Source organism: Engystomops pustulosus, chromosome 2 (assembly GCF_040894005.1).
Source record: "Engystomops pustulosus chromosome 2, aEngPut4.maternal, whole genome shotgun sequence".
NCBI lineage: Eukaryota > Metazoa > Chordata > Amphibia > Anura > Leptodactylidae > Engystomops > Engystomops pustulosus.
In genome coordinates, this window is record NC_092412.1 from 121,082,492 (window position 1) to 121,099,997 (window position 17,506).

Here is a 17,506-nt window from a genome sequence, read left to right on the forward strand (position 1 = left end):
CTACATCACATTGCCAAGGAACTCCAACCGATTCTACATAAAGACACAAGATTAAAAGAAATATTTCCAGTCCCTCCTCTCCTGTCCTTCCGGCAACCACCAAACCTGAAACAACTGGTTGTCCGGAGTGCCCTGAGACCCCCATCAGAAAATGGTACCTCACCCTGCCTGCAAAGCAGATGTAAAACGTGCCAGCACATCCGCACAGGTGACCAGGTACCTGTACCCCAATCACAGCAGGTACATCAGATCAAGGGGACCTTTTCCTGCAGGTCCTCTAATGTGGTCTACCTTATTATGTGTCAGCAGTGTCCAACCACAGGCCTTTATGTTGGAGAAACAGGTCAGAGACTCCATCAACGTATGAACTCACACAGAGCTGATATTAAAAATGAAAGGAAAGATCTGCCAGTGGCTGCACATTTCTCCAGAGAGGACCACACTATGGAGGATTTGCAGATTACTGTTTTAATGGGACATTTTAAGACACAGAGGGAAAGGAAAGAATGGGAGTATAAATTGATGAGGAGATTCAACACCTTGCAAAGTGGTCTTAACATTCATGCCAGCTTCATGACCTCCTACCTCTGACCTGGAGGCCACAAGCAGATAAGAGCCAGGGCTCATGTGTCTCGCCTCATAGGTTTTTAATGTTTTTATTGCCATCCTGTTGTTAATAAGATGTCCCTGTTTTTATCAATCTGTTGTTTTAGAGGTTTTTTTAATATCCTTTGATGATCACTGTTTAGTGTGTATAAAATGCTGTGAGTTTTCTGTTTCATGCATAACATCATGTCTGACGAAGAGAACTAGTATTCTCGAAAGCTCACCATCAAATATACTCAGTTAGCCTCAAAAAGGTATCGCCTGATTTCTTCACTCTTCTTCTGCTCTCCATGGCTAACACGGTACAAATCTACACTACTAGCATCTATCCATTTGTTTATTTGATATCTATCTCATACTGATGTGTCATTCCATTCCTTTTTTATTGACTGGAAAAGTCTAAAACATAAATCATTGTATTTTCTTATGCTGCCGTGTTGCAGTTGCATGGATATTTCATCGGTGCAGATGGGACAATCCATTTAACAGCTTGAAAAAGTATACACATTCTGAAAGAACTCTGTACATCCTTCTTGTTTGTTTTGTAGTTGTATTCACAGCCAGGTATCAAAGCTGAAGACAGATTGTGTCCACAATTCAATTGAAGAAGATACAGTGAGGATCATTACTAATTTTACTGTCATCTGTTAACATCAAAAACCATCTTTTCAGTGTAGATTGTTATTGCTGTCTGATAGACTTGATTCAAAGAGCTCCAACTTTCCTAAAATCCTATGTTGTCAATTTCTTGTGTCTCATGCTCTGTGGCAAAAAGAAAGACAATGTTAAAATTCTTACTTTAAACCTAAAAATTCTGACTTTAAACCTGCAATTCAAACCTGAAAATAATGTTCATTTTGTCATGTGCTTTGTCATTTTTAGTGTGGCATTTGCAAATCAGATACACTATACATCTTTCTTTAGATAGTTTCATGTTTTGAAGGAAATCTACCATCAAAATTTTAAACCAGGGGCACTTACTTGTATTTTCAGGCACCGTGACTGTGGTAATCTTATTATATTTGTTATCCATGTCCTCTGGGGCTCCGGGGCATGTTACATGCTGTTTCACTTTGCAGGCTGTTACACTCCTGCTCCCTCTACATTTCCTGTAAACTCAGTAGCAGTAAGCACACCTCACTCAAAGTTTTGATCACATTTAATATATTTTTGTTTGTGATGGAAAAATAAAAACTGTACTTTTGGACATCATTTTTATATATGAGGTTTTTTGTCCTACAGGATAAATGCTAGTATAATTTTTTTAGGTTTGTACAGGTGTTCAAGTAGAAAATTATTTTACTTTTGTATTATTATTATTATTATTAACTTATTTGCAGCCTTTATTTTTAGACATTGTTTTTTTAATATAAAACTATATTTGTTTTTACAACTTTTTGCTATAACTACAAAATTCAATAGCTTGGATCATGTAGAGCAACTTTTTATATTATCTCTGTTAACGGTCTCTAGCAGTTTTTTTTTGCTATCTTCCTCAGTTTAGCCTGGCTCTTGCATTAAGGAGGGGGAGGCAATGTGAAAGTGCTGTGTATATAGCAGAGCCGAATGTGTTTACTACTGTTAACACAGATTACTCCTACACAGAATAGTGAGGAGATTTTTCTTTTTCTCATTCAATTCCACCATCCCAGACTGGGATTTTACAAATCTATCTCACTCTCCCTCTTCACCTCATGCTGCATCTCTAACTATGCACTTCATGTAACTATTTTGCTTCTGATTCCTACCATTTATTACATGTTCCATGCTCCTCCATGTGATGGAAGCTGCCAAGCTAGTTTTCTATATGAATCCTGTATATCCACTGGATATATATCTCACTGGATTTGCTACTAAATCACTGTATGATAGAACAGAAGGTATCATGGAAACTGTGGACATAGTGAATTGAACTTAGCTTCAAAGCAGATACAGGAAGAGGGTAGTCACTGCCCACTTCCCCACTGGTGGGAAAGATTTTTTTTGAAACACTTTCAAAACATAAAATGCCATAACTTTGGAAAGATAAGGGTGAGTAGCACAATATGGGCATTCTTCTGTTCTATTTTAAAGAGGGAATCGCATTTAGCAATTTGGTAAAATCATTATAACTTCGGAGTTACACTTTAAGACCCGCACACAAAATGCTGGCCTTCATAAATCAGCCACATAATCATAAATTATCAATTCCTTTCTAAGATTTTAGTTTGTCTTGTTTGGCTGATTGGATTTACAAAATTGCTATAACATATCTGTCAGTAATACCAAATATATTTATTATAACTTTATCACTATGATTTGAATATGACAACTATATGCATGTTTTAATCCTTGTCAGCTGATTACATCTGGCAAAATTTAGAGGAACTTGTTATCCTTTTTTGTCTCAAGTTTAGAAGTTATCCACAGGGTAGGGGAAAACTAGTTAATCCTTGAGGGTCTAATTGCTGGGACACCCACTGATCACAGCAATGAGACCTCTGCACTGTCACTGCTTTCAGTTGTATGTGAACTCACCATTGTGGGGGTTCCAAATGATGTCATGGAGTGGGCAAATCTTGCGGAGCACATGCTCTGCAGCTGGTAAAAGCTAGTGTCCGCACACCACACATCAATTTAAATGCAGCTGGCGGCTTTGTCAGTGCCATTTGATAACACCAAACATCAATGCCAGTACCGACTGCGGTTGTTATTAGCATTGTTGTTGAGATGGACAAGAACTGACTGACAAGGCAAGAACTGACAAGAATTTCAGTGAGATCCGAAACTCTGAATGCATTTTGAATGTTGTTCAGGATCAAAGATTATTGGTGATAGAGTGCCCTAATTAGGCTGCTCATTCATGGGGGGAGGGGGGCTGTTTGTTTAGGCATTTTCTTGCCTCTTTAAATGAAATATGTTGTAAAAGTGCCAGAGGTGCCCCCCTCCCCTGCTCTCTCCATGCCCCGGCCCTCTGATTGCTTCCAGAGCAGGAAGAGGCTTGTAGCAGGGGCGTGCATAAATTATTGTCCGGGGAAGCCAGGAGGCACTTGGGCACCATCACTTTTACAAAGTTTATATTTCGAACATCTAGAAAACAGTCCCCCCCCATCCCCTGGATCCTATGAACAGCCTAATAAGGTCACTCTACTTTCAGTAATCTGCTGGTAGATGTCCTTTAATGATAGAAACATTTCACTCATTCATTAAAATCTCTTTTTGTTATTTACCTTTATACAGAAACCTTTTTCTATTAATTTAGCAAAATGTCCCAAGGCACACATACAAACAGAGAAGAAAGATTTGTTAATTGATTCTTCTTTAACTTAGCACTATGCCAATAGTCTGAAAAATAGGAATAAAAGGAAAAAAGACTTGTGATTTAATTGCCATAATATAATGCAGCAACATACAGTTTGTTTATACACTTTTTTTTATTAAGTTACAGGAATCAATGTCAAGAGCTGTATAAACACACAGAAAGAGGTCTTTAAAAAAAAAAAAATAATGTACCAACACTGGACGCATTGGCCCACATTTATTAAAGTGTTTGCGCCAGTTTTATGTCTGACTTTGCACTTTTTAGCACACTTTTTGCACTTTTTAGCACAAAAAGTTTGGACAATACAAGGAAATATTAGTCAGACGATGCATTAAACATATCATCTCTCATATCAGTGAGAGACAATAAAATCATATATGCACAAGGCAATATGAATGAACTACAATGATTTAAAAACTTGTGTGTCCAAAATATCACTTAAGTAAGCCTGAGGGAAGGTTACGCAGCCATACCAACAGTACAAGATAATCAGTATATTTATAATGACAGACTGACCAGAATAATATCATAAAAGGCGGCCATGCAACCTGTAGGGACAAAAGTTAAGAAGATTGGAATACCATATCAAATGAAGGACCGCGCATGCATTACCCTGACAGGCGTTTCGCAATGGCGCTTTATCAAGGGAAGTGTTTGGCCAAAGGAACTTCCGCTTTTTATAGTTTGCACTGTCTTTGAAAAATGTGGGCCATTGGCAGTTGGACCGTGGTCAACATTTATCATGCAGTGTCTGACAGAATTGTGTTGAACACTTTATGTTAAAGGTGCACCAAAAAGTTGCTGCAGCGGTTACTTAAAATTGAATTCACATGTCACAACTAAAACCTTCAGTGCAAAGTACCTAATAACAGGATTACAAATGCTTAATGTCACTCTCTAAATATATGGACCTAACAGAAACAGCGTCAAGGTTCTCTTGTATGTATATTTTACCTGCACATAGATATATATCATATTTTAAAGAGTTTTTTTGAGACTGTGATCATAAAACAAATTCTTTGTTCATATTAGAAGTATTTCTTTGGGAATACTAACGCATTCGAGCATTATCTTAGTCACAGCTTAGCTCCAATCTAGCTCCAATCTATCACAATATGGAATATGTGCCATGCCAACAAACCAGCATTGGGAAAACAATGAAATGCAAAACAAAGAAGCACATAAAATACAATATGATTATTTGTACAATAGCACTCACTTTATGGTATAGTCCTACACGTTTACCATCCTGACATACAAATCCGGATACAACAAGCCAAAAGAAAACACATGGCACATATTGAACTGTATATCTGCTTAATATAATTCAGTGTGTTAATAACAATATTTTTGTGCATATGTTGCACATGGTTTTTTTTTTGCTGCTCTGTATATACTTTAGTATAGATGTAATGGAGTACTAAATGATATGCATTCCTATAATCAGTCATTTATATTAAAATGGTTTCAAAATCTTGTCTTATTCATGTTGAAAATTTTAAGTTAGCATGTTTATATAAAAAACTAAGTTTGTCACCCATAACATCACTGTCTGCATATATTTTAGAAATGTTTTAACCATCTTAAACAGAAATCATTCCTGATAACCTTAATCCATCTTTCTTAGCAGAATCACTTCACTTTGGATTCACCCGTATGTTTTCAAGAGTAAATTGTTAGTTTTGTGATGCATTGCAGTATTTCTAATGGGTTCACATAAGGCCTGAGTCTTAAAATTAACAAAGCATCACTAGCAAATCATGGTAGGATTATCTTTCCACTGTTACATTAAGGCCCCATGAACATGAACTCGTGCTTGCCCGGGCTATAATCCAGGTGAGCACAATACTGGGAAGAGGAGGGAGGAGGGCAAAATGTTTCTTACTAGAGATGAGCGAGTATACTCGTCCGAGCTTGATGCTCGTTCGAGTATTAAAGTACTCGAAACGGCTCGTTGCTCGGACGAGTATTTCCCCTGCTCGAGATCGAGCATTTAATAAAAAAAACACAGTGAAGAACAGTGAAGAATAGAATAAAAACAGTGAACACAGTGATCACAGGATCATTTAAGTGAAAAACACAGTGAAAAACACAGTGAAGAATAGATTACAGATGTTCGGCACATCTGCTTACTTGTCGGAAGATACGCGCGGAACGGTGCGAACAAAATAGTATGTGAAGAACACATTGAAGAACACGGTGAGCAGCACAGAGACACCAGGGAGCAGCACAGAGACACCGGGGAGCAGCACAGAGACACCGGGAAGCAGCACAAAGACACCGGGGAGCAGCACAAAGACACCGGGGAGCAGCACAGAGACACCGGGAAGCAGCACAGGCAGCGGCAGGCACGGAGGCAGCACAGGCAGCGGCAGGCACGGGGAGCAGCACGGGCAGCGGCAGGCACGGGGAGCAGCACGGGCAGCGGCAGGCACGGGGAGCAGCACGGGCAGCGGCAGGCACGGGGAGCAGAACGGGCAGCAGCAGGCACGGGGAGCAGAACGGGCAGCGGCAGGCACGGGGAGCAGCACGGGCAGCGACAGGCACGGGGAGCAGCACGGGCAGCGGCAGGCACGGGGAGCAGCGCGGGCAGCGACAGGCACGGGGAGCAGCGCGGGCAGCGGCAGGCACGGGGAGCAGCACGGGCAGCGGCAGGCACCGAGACAGCGGGGCAGCGGCAGGCATGGAGACAGCGGGGCAGCGGCAGGCACGGAGACAGCGGGGCAGCGGCACAGAGACATCGGGAAGGGCAGAGAGATCGGGGAGACTTCAGTGGAAGAAGAGGAGCGGATCCCGGGACAGCGTATCTACCGACAAGTAAGCAGATGTGCCGAACATCTGCAATCTATTCTTCACTGTTTTTCACTTAAATGATCCTGTGGTCACTGTTTTTATTCTATTCTTCACTGTTCTTCGCATCTGCTAACTTGTCGGGAGATAATATACGCGCGGAACAGTGAAGAATAGATTGCAGATGTTTGCATACATCTGCTAACTTATCAGAAGACATTCTTTTTCAGTTAAATAACACATTTTATTCCCGAACCATGGTCCCTTTGAACAAAATAGTATGTGAAGAACACATTGAAGAACACGGTGAGCAGCACAGAGACACCAGGGAGCAGCACAGAGACACCGGGGAGCAGCACAGAGACACCGGGGAGCAGCACAAAGACACCGGGGAGCAGCACAGAGACACCGGGAAGCAGCACAGGCAGCGGCAGGCACGGAGGCAGCACAGGCAGCGGCAGGCACGGGGAGCAGCACGGGCAGCGGCAGGCACGGGGAGCAGCACGGGCAGCGGCAGGCACGGGGAGCAGCACGGGCAGCGGCAGGCACGGGGAGCAGCACGGGCAGCGGCAGGCACGGGGAGCAGCACGGGCAGCGGCAGGCACGGGGAGCAGAACGGGCAGCGGCAGGCACGGGGAGCAGAACGGGCAGCGGCAGGCACGGGGAGCAGCACGGGCAGCGACAGGCACGGGGAGCAGCACGGGCAGCGGCAGGCACGGGGAGCAGCACGGGCAGCGGCAGGCACGGGGAGCAGCACGGGCAGTGACAGGCACGGGGAGCAGCGCGGGCAGCGGCAGGCACGGGGAGCAGCACGGGCAGCGGCAGGCACCGAGACAGCGGGGCAGCGGCAGGCATGGAGACAGCGGGGCAGCGGCAGGCACGGAGACAGCGGGGCAGTGGCACAGAGACATCGGGAAGGGCAGAGAGATCGGGGAGACTTCAGTGGAAGAAGAGGAGCGGATCCCGGGACAGCGTATCTACCGACAAGTAAGCAGATGTGCCGAACATCTGCAATCTATTCTTCACTGTTTTTCACTTAAATGATCCTGTGGTCACTGTTTTTATTCTATTCTTCACTGTTCTTCGCATCTGCTAACTTGTCGGGAGATAATATACGCGCGGAACAGTGAAGAATAGATTGCAGATGTTTGCATACATCTGCTAACTTATCAGAAGACATTCTTTTTCAGTTAAATAACACATTTTATTCCCGAACCATGGTCCCTTTGAACAAAATAGTATGTGAAGAACACATTGAAGAACACGGTGAGCAGCACAGAGACACCAGGGAGCAGCACAGAGACACCGGGGAGCAGCACAGAGACACCGGGGAGCAGCACAAAGACACCGGGGAGCAGCACAGAGACACCGGGAAGCAGCACAGGCAGCGGCAGGCACGGAGGCAGCACAGGCAGCGGCAGGCACGGGGAGCAGCACGGGCAGCGGCAGGCACGGGGAGCAGCACGGGCAGCGGCAGGCACGGGGAGCAGCACGGGCAGCGGCAGGCACGGGGAGCAGCACGGGCAGCGGCAGGCACGGGGAGCAGCACGGGCAGCGGCAGGCACGGGGAGCAGAACGGGCAGCGGCAGGCACGGGGAGCAGAATGGGCAGCGGCAGGCACGGGGAGCAGCACGGGCAGCGACAGGCACGGGGAGCAGCACGGGCAGCGGCAGGCACGGGGAGCAGCACGGGCAGTGACAGGCACGGGGAGCAGCGCGGGCAGCGGCAGGCACGGGGAGCAGCACGGGCAGCGGCAGGCACCGAGACAGCGGGGCAGCGGCAGGCATGGAGACAGCGGGGCAGCGGCAGGCACGGAGACAGCGGGGCAGTGGCACAGAGACATCGGGAAGGGCAGAGAGATCGGGGAGACTTCAGTGGAAGAAGAGGAGCGGATCCCGGGACAGCGTATCTACCGACAAGTAAGCAGATGTGCCGAACATCTGCAATCTATTCTTCACTGTTTTTCACTTAAATGATCCTGTGGTCACTGTTTTTATTCTATTCTTCACTGTTCTTCACATCTGCTAACTTGTCGGGAGATAATATACGCGCGGAACAGTGAAGAATAGATTGCAGATGTTTGCATACATCTGCTAACTTATCAGAAGACATTCTTTTTCAGTTAAATAACACATTTTATTCCCGAACCATGGTCCCTTTGAAAAATGCTCGGGTCTCCCATTGACTTCAATGGGGCTCGTTATTCGAGACGAGCACTCGAGCATCAGGAAAAGTTCGTCTCGAATAACGAGCACCCAAGCATTTTAGTGCTCGCTCATCTCTATTCCTTACCCCTCCTCCCTGCATACAAATATGATCAGCTGTTGCCATAAAATGGGACATGTGTGATATTTTGCATGTCTGCTGCTTGGACACGGTGTGATGAGGCACAGTGGGCTCACTGCACTATGACCAGGTGCCATAATAGACCTCTATAGGGACCATGATCTGGCCACATTATACGGCCAGAACACATACCTAAAAACAGTCGTGTGCATAAGGTCTAAAGTTGTGCAAGTTAGTACTTTGTGAAATCTGTTCAGTATATTAATACAAGTATACCTTCCAATGTAAGAAATCTAATTGAAAGAACATTGATAGCATCTAGAGGAAATGTGATGTGTAGCCCAATTATATATCTTTGGAGGAATCATTCAACTATCATTTCTTATTACAATGATTTCATTCAATGAACCACAGTTTAATTTTAAAATAAATAATTTTTAGTTTATGAAGCCCTATATCTGTGTCTTAAAGACACAGTTAGAAATGATTCATTAATTTGCAGTGCAGATCTGCCAATAGTGAGGAGGGGGGGTTGGGTTAGCCACAGGCACCCCCGGACCTTTTTGAGTATCAACATTCTCCTTGTATTATAATTTGCTATTGATTGTGATTCCTGTAGAATTTGTGTATTGAGACATTGCATTCCTTAATAGAGCTGAAGATGAGTTACAGTGTGGACACATCTGCAATGTGGATTTCTGGCATCTTATTAGACCATAACAACTAAGAGAGGCAAAAAGAGAAATAGTTATTCAAATAACATACAACATCCTTATATTTAACTCCATGTTGTTTCCTATGAAGTAGAGTTACTGCAGTAAAACTTGGTTTTCTCACATAAAAAAATTATCAAATGTTTTTGCCCGCCTGGTATATTTCACATTACAGCTTCATCATTACTGCTTAATAGATATACAACATTATAAGCTAAAGGGATTATCACAACAAATTAGTTAGTTTTTTCTACTTGGCTGCACAAAGACACATAGCTTCTAGCTAAAACATTTAATTTGCATTACTTTCAGGCCATTCGGAAAATGCAAGCTGTTTGCACGAGACCATAATATTATGAAATTAGTTGTTAAACAGATAAGTGTGGAATCAAAAATATAGATTTCATTTGAAGAAAAATATTTGTATTCACTTCCCTTCTCATGTGTTTTGTCTGTATCCATTGACTTTTAAAGCCATTAAAATATACACCCTTAACCCCTACGGGACACAGCATCTTTTGGCCTAAAGGACGCAGCCCCATTTTTCAAATCTGGCCTGTGTCACTATAAGTGGTTATAGCGTGGGAACGCTGTGAGATATCCAGGGGATTTTGAGATTGTTTTCTCGTGACACATTGTACTTCAAATTAGTTTAAAAATTTGGATGAAATCTTTTGCGTTTAGTTATGAAAAAAAACAAAATTTGGCAAAAATTTTGAAAAATTCTTTATTTTCAACGTTCTAAATTCTCTACTTTTGATTCAGAAAGTCATAGCACCCAAATAAATTCATAACTTACATTTCCCAAATGTCTGCTTTATGTTGGCATGGTTTTTTAAGATTCCACATATTTTACTAGAATGTTATGAGGCTCAGAATTTGGGTGCCATTTTTCACATTTTTTGTAAAATCGCCAAAACCTGTATTTAGATGGACCTGCTCAACTTCTAATTGACACTGAGAGGCCTAAATAATAGCGAGACTCGTAAATTACCCCATTGTGGAAACTACACCCCTCAACATATGAAAAACCACTTTTAAGAAGTTTGTTAACCCTTTACGTGTTTTATAGGGGTTAAAACAAAATGGAGGTGGAGTCTGCAAATTGTAATATTTTTTCACAATACACTCATTTTGGGTGGAAAATTTTACATTTCTAATGGATAAAATGAAAAAAGGCTCCACAAAGTTTGATACGCAATTTCTCCCGAGTACACCGATACCCTACATGTGGTGGTAACCTGCTGTATGGGCGCACGGCCGGGCATAGAAGGGAAGGAGGCGCCATTCAAATCAGATTTGCTATGTCACATTGTACAGGCTATAATTTTTTTCTTTTTTTTATTGTGCACCTATAGGGGCTTATTTCTTTTGCCACATGAGATGCACTTTTCTAATACATAATTTTGGGGCATCTATAGCTAATTGGTGAGATTTAATTAACTCTTTGTTGGTGGAGGAAATGAAAATCATCAATTTTTAGGAAAATTTTTATGTGTTTTTTTTTTTGGCCGTTAACCATACCATGAAAATAGTATATTATTTTTATTCTTTGGGTCGCCACGTTTATGAAAATACTTCATTTATATATATTTTTTTATTTTTTCCCATTTTTACTGTATAAAAAGTAATTTGGCAAAATTGTTGTTAATTTTAGCATCACTGTCTTTCATATGCATAACTTTTTTATTTTTCACCTCAAAAATCTGTTTAAGGGCTTATTTTTTGCAAGAATGATAGCTCTTTTTAGTGGTCTTATTTTAGATTGCGTAACTTTTTAAAATCACTTTTTTAGAGCATTTTTAAAGGGCATTAATAAAAAATCATCTTTAGCAGAGAGAGTTTTTTTAGGTTGTTTTTTACGGGGTTCACTTTGCGGATCTAATAACGATTCTGTTTTATTATACAGATTGTTACGGACGCAGGGATACCAAATATGTGGGGGTTTTGTGTATTTTATTCAATTGTACTGAATAAAAACTAATTTGGAGAAAATCTTATTCATTTTAGCATCACCATCTTTTCATATGCATAACTTTTTTATTTTTTGGCAGATAAATCTTGTTAGGGGCTTATTTTTTGCGAGAACAGTTGTTCTTTTTAGTGGGCTTATTTTGGAGTGCATAACATTTTTTAAATCACTTTTTAGAGCATTTTTTATAGGGTATTAATTAAAAATTATCTTTTTTCGGAATGTTTTTTGCGTTTTTTTCCTCCGGCGTTTACCGTGCGGGTCCAGTAACGATTCTGTTTTATTATGCAGATTGTTACGGACGCGGCAATACCAAATATGCGGGTTTTTTTTGTGTTTTTATGTTTTTTATACTTTATTAAGTTTTTTTATGGGAAAGTGACATTTTAGGGGCTTATATTTTTATGTATTAATTTTTTATTTATTCTAATGTGTAGTGTTAACTGTTTTTGCATATTTTTACTTATACATACTTGAACTTAAACCAGTGATGCTCTGATCACTGGTTTAAGTTCAATACACTGCTCTACAATACTATTTTATTGTAGAGCAGTGTAAACTGTCTGAGCAAGCTTGCGCATGCTCAGACAGTTTACAGCCAGACCCGGAAGGGGTCTGGCTGCCATGGAGACCGGGCAGCTCCGGGGCACATGCCAGTCCTCGGAGCTGCCCGGAAGAGGATCGGATCCCCCGGTAAGCGGCACGGGGGATCCGATCCACAGCGCTAACACCGTTACACGCCGCGGTCATGTTTGACCGCGGCGTGTAAGGGGTTAACACCCGCGATCGGAGCCGGCTCCGATCGCGGGTGTTAGCGCAGGCTGTCAGCTGTACTAGACAGCTGACAGCCGCTGCTTCTGGTACCGGCTCCGTTCGTGAGCCGGTGCCAGAAGCAGGACGTTATAGAACGTCCCCGTGCGCTAAGCATCTAGCCCCGGGGACGTACTATAACGTCCAGGTGCGCCTAGGGGTTAAAATAATACCTAATAAATTGAAAAGAGTTACTGGGGGAAATGTATCCTGGTTTTAACAACAGTTCTCTGTTATACAAGGCAGAACAAAGTCTTGAGATTTTTTTCCCCCTATGCCGCACGCACACCAAGTGGTAGTGAGGGGCAGGGTGTGTAGTGGCCCGGGTTCAGCCAGGAACTTTTACTAAAGCCTTCTCCATGCTTCCGATGCAGGTTATAGTGCAATTCTATGGCAGACATTTTCTTTTGTAGAATTACTTCATGTGCACAGTCAGGTGTCTTATATACTAGACTAGTGCCAGTGCCGTGTGCACCATGCTTTTGTACATTGTGCACCAGTAGGAGAAAAATCATGATTGCCAAACAATGTTCCCAGTTATCACAAATTTCTCCCATTAAGTTTTAAATATTCTTTTTTTCCAAATTATTAGACAGCCTTGTCAGTTCTCCATACTGTGTTTTTCCCCTTAACAACATTTGCCGTCAAATTCTGATCATGGTAGTTGTAATGTAAAATTAACCTTTTAATTGATGATGGCTGCCACAATCTGCCACTCAATCCATAAGTAAATGCTTAATTAAACTTGGTAAGTACTTTTTGGAGGACTGGAGACAATTAGCTCCTCCAAATATAGGACCTGCTCTATCTTTCGCGGCCAGACTATGCCTAGCTCTATCACAGCATGGTGAGACACTGGTCCAGAATTTTCAAAGCCTTTGCGCCAGCTTTCTGTCTGACTTTGCACATTCTTTCGGTGCAAAGTGTTTGTGCATGTATTTAATAAGTGTCCATGACACATTTGTGTCATGCCTACACTATGGCCGACATGACACAAAATTCTGCACATAAAGTGGCATTGCAGTGCACAGTCATTTATCATGCAGAAGTGTGTGGCAAGCCCTATGTTAAAGGTGCATCAAAAAAAAGTTTCTGCACTCGGTCAGAGCTGTGCAGGATGCGCCAGATTCCTGCACACTTCACAATCAAACTGCACCTAGCGCAATTTGCATTGTTTTTGATGAACATGTGGGATGCTATGTATGGAGCCAGATTACCCTCATAAATACATGTTGTGTGCAAGTTGCCTAAGTGGTTTGTCTCTCACCATTAAAAATGGCTGGCGGTGTCCTTCCAAAACAGGCCTACACTTGCTACTAGGACACATATGAGAAACTTCAATTGAACAATACGCATCCTCAGGTATCCAGCACTTAGTGGGGAATAATGCAGTCAAGATGTAAATAAAGTGACATGTAGCTTTTATTGGCTATGCTGCAATGTGTTTCATCAGGCATATAGTGCAATGAAACAAATTGGCTTATATATGCTAAAAAGACTGGCATCCAGGAGCCATAGGTGTGGCTTAGCCAGAGCTTTGCTAAGCTTCCCTGTAACATGATCCTATGGCAGGAAAAGATAATGAGGCAGATTTACTTACCAGGTCCATTCGCGAACCAGCGGCACATCTCTGCGGTGGATTCGGGTCTTCCGGCGATTCACTAAGGCAGTTCCTCCGACGTCCACCAGGTGTTACTGCTGCGCTGAAGTCCGCCGAGGCCCGCCTGAGTTCACGATCCTACACTTGGTAAGTGCGTGTCCCGTGACACTTTTTTTTAAAAATGCGGCGGTTTCTCCAAATCCGTTGGGTATTCGTGCGGCCACGCCCCCGATTTCCGTCACGTGCACGCCGGCGCAGATGCGCTACAATCCGATCGCGTGCGCCAAAAACCAGGGGCAATACAGGGAAAATTGGCGCAAATCGGAAATATTCGGGTAACGCGCCGGGAAACCGCGAATCGGGCCCTTAGTAAATGACCCCCAATATGTGATCATTTCTTAAACAATGATACAATATAAAGGGTCATATTAGAGTACAGTATTACATATGTAAACATCAAGGTTTTCATAAAATCAGCTTATTAATATAATATAAATTTGGGAGCCAGAGGGTTAAAAAGGGCAGAGTAAACTGGAGACAGAATATGTACTCTGCTGTAGTAAGAGATTTAAGTGCACTTCTTGGAGATATGATGGAGAGCCAAAAAGTTTATTTTAAAATGTTTCCTCCTTCGAGATGCTAGTTGTATTACTCTGACCTTTTTACCATGTGGCTACCAACTGTCTAAGGGAACCTGTCATCAGAAATTGACCTAATAAACCACTACCAGCATGTTGGAAAGTAGCTGAACACCTTCCAGATCATGTTTCTTTCATGACCCATTGTGGCGGCATCATCCAGAAGTCTACTTTAAAGTGTGATGTAAATAAGGTTGCATAAAGTCAATGAAGCTGAGAATTCAACACTGAAGTCAAGCTCTCTTTTCCTCAGAAAGTCCCCTTCATTGTAATTGATGTCCTGCATTCTCCTGTATTCAGAGACATCACTAACCGGATATCCTGAAGTCTGATGCACAATGTCAATCACAGAGAAGGAGACATTCAGAGATCCCCACTTTGACTTCAGTGCTGAGCTCTCTGCCTCCATGACTTTGTACAACCAATTTACCTCTTACTACAAAGTTGATTTTCTGGATGATGTCACCACACTGGGCCATGAAAGAAACAAAAACTAGAAGGTCTTATGCTTCTGAACAATATACTTGTAGCGGTTTATTAGGTCAATTCCTGATGACAGGTTCCCTTTAATTGTTATATTAATATTTGTTTTACACAATAAATAATGGTGTTCTCTTATGTGACCTTTTAGATTTTATTATTGTTTTAGAAATTATCACAGGATTGGGTTACTGGATGGTTAAACTGTGCCAAAAGAGGCTAGATGCCTCTTCATTTACATTTTGACTGCATAATTCCTCATTAAGCGCCAGATACCTGCATCCACCTACCCCAGGTTACATGTTGTTCAGCAGTAAATGTTGTGACTGTGTTTGTTTTGCCAATTGTATCATTTTTTTATTTACAAATATTGTCAGCCTCCCAGTTTATTAAATAGGATATTAAGTGGTTCAGCCCAGAAATAAAAATTGACCAGGGAAAAGAAGCCCTTGCAAAGATCGGCAAATGAAAAAGTCAAACAGAAACAGAAAAGGGTTATGTGTTAAGCGGTTAAATCTTCTGGTGTACCTAATAGTCTTAAAGTAAAGAAAAACTTGGCAAAGAAACTGTTGAGTCTTCTGTTCTCAAAGAAAAGTGTAAGGGCTCCTTTTCTGTGGTACATTGGAACATCTGGGTCACTATGCCAGAAATTGTAGGTGGGGAAGTGGAGACAGTGACACTACGTGGGCATCTTATTGTCTTTTAAGGATAAGAATATTCTATTGTCTGAAAAAAAGTATATATATTTACTGAACATCATTATTCTTATATTAATACATATATATATATTTAAATTGTTTTCAGGTTTATCAAAATCGCTTGGGCTTATTGAAGGGTACGGTGGCCGGGGAAAAGGTGGACTTCCAGCTACACTTACTCCTGAAGAAGAAGAGAAAGCCAAAGGACCACATGAAAAGTATGGCTACAATTCCTACCTCAGTGAGAAAATTTCACTGGATCGGGCTATCCCAGACTATAGACCAACTAAGTGAGTAACAGTTGATTGAGTACAAAATACACAAAATTGTTACGGTGACACATATTGTATTTCACTGGGTTTTAATATCTGTCTCTATTTTTATTCCTGACTTCAATTAGTTATTCCCCCCTTTAATTACCCTTAATTCCAGGTTGTTTCCATGAGCTCAAAACCCCAAAAGAGTCTTAGGGTTTTAATAGCTACACTATTAAGGGTACATTATTTGGTCAAAAAGATGGTATTTGTACCATGTTAGCTAGAGGTTAAATGGAGAATACTCTGGTGTTAGCTAGTAATTAAACTGAGAGTCCTCTGGTGTTGATACCTTTATTGGCTAACTGTAAAAGATGATGATGATTGCAAGCTTTCAAGTCTACACATTGGTCATCGTACATGACAACGTACAAATATAACACATTTTTATACACACTTAGGGGCATATTTATTAGGACCTCTGCGCCATATCAGCAATTCCTAGTCTTTGCGATTATTTACCCCAATCTACCACCTTCACACAAGTGGAGCATGTAGGGGCATAAAGAGGGGGTGCAGCAGGCCGTGTGAAGGGCACGGACAGCCGGAAGTGCTCCGAAGCTGTAGCTATTGCGCATGCGCAGATCTCCAGCTTCTCGGACGAGGCCGCGCAGCTACAAGGAGCTGTGCGCCGAAGATGTCATGGTAGGAGGGACAAAGAGGCTGCTGGAACATGGTGTAGCCACGACGTGTAGCCTCATGTCCGACTACTCCACACCCCAGTAGCCCCTTTACAAAATTTACATATTAGGGCAATAAAGATTTTAAAAAGGTCGCGGGGATGTGAAGATTAGCAGTAAAAAGGGCTATCTTCAAGTCCCATACAAGAACCTCCCACCCGTTCTACCTTTATAGGTATTCGTGTTGATAGGTTACCTATCTGCTATGAGAGGCAGATATCTTAAAAGTTATGGAACAACATAAATGAATGTAACATGTTCTTCACTTGTCTGAGTGTGTTAAAAATTATGATAAGTTTGTACTTGTTATCTCACTTTGAGAATTGAAACTGTCTTTTATCTTCTTAACAACATGTGATTTACTTGTACATCACAATGCCATTAAGGATGTTTGAAGAGGGCTCACGGGCCGAGTCCTTCTCAAATATACTGGGTATTTGCTAAAGTATGCAGCAAACACCCACTAGAAACTACCATTTGAATCCATGGAGGAGTGTGGGGGCTGCCATCTTGGAAGGATTGTCACTCATTGGGGGACATTTACTATGGTGTTTCCGCCAGTTTTGTGGCGCTTTCACCGCATCTTCTGCTCTCCTACCTATTTATTAGCTGTCGAGG

At 42.1% G+C, this 17,506-nt stretch overlaps 1 protein-coding gene across 1 annotated transcript in view; it reads left to right on the forward strand.

The window, feature by feature from the left end:
- The window catches only part of GALNT17 (polypeptide N-acetylgalactosaminyltransferase 17), a 216,783-nt gene that overhangs the window by 59,760 nt on the left and 139,517 nt on the right, over window positions 1-17,506 (forward strand). The window contains exon 2 of the mRNA XM_072136195.1: window positions 16,001-16,184. Coding sequence (XP_071992296.1) covers window positions 16,001-16,184 — 184 coding nt within the window. The remainder of the gene's footprint in view (window positions 1-16,000; window positions 16,185-17,506) is intronic.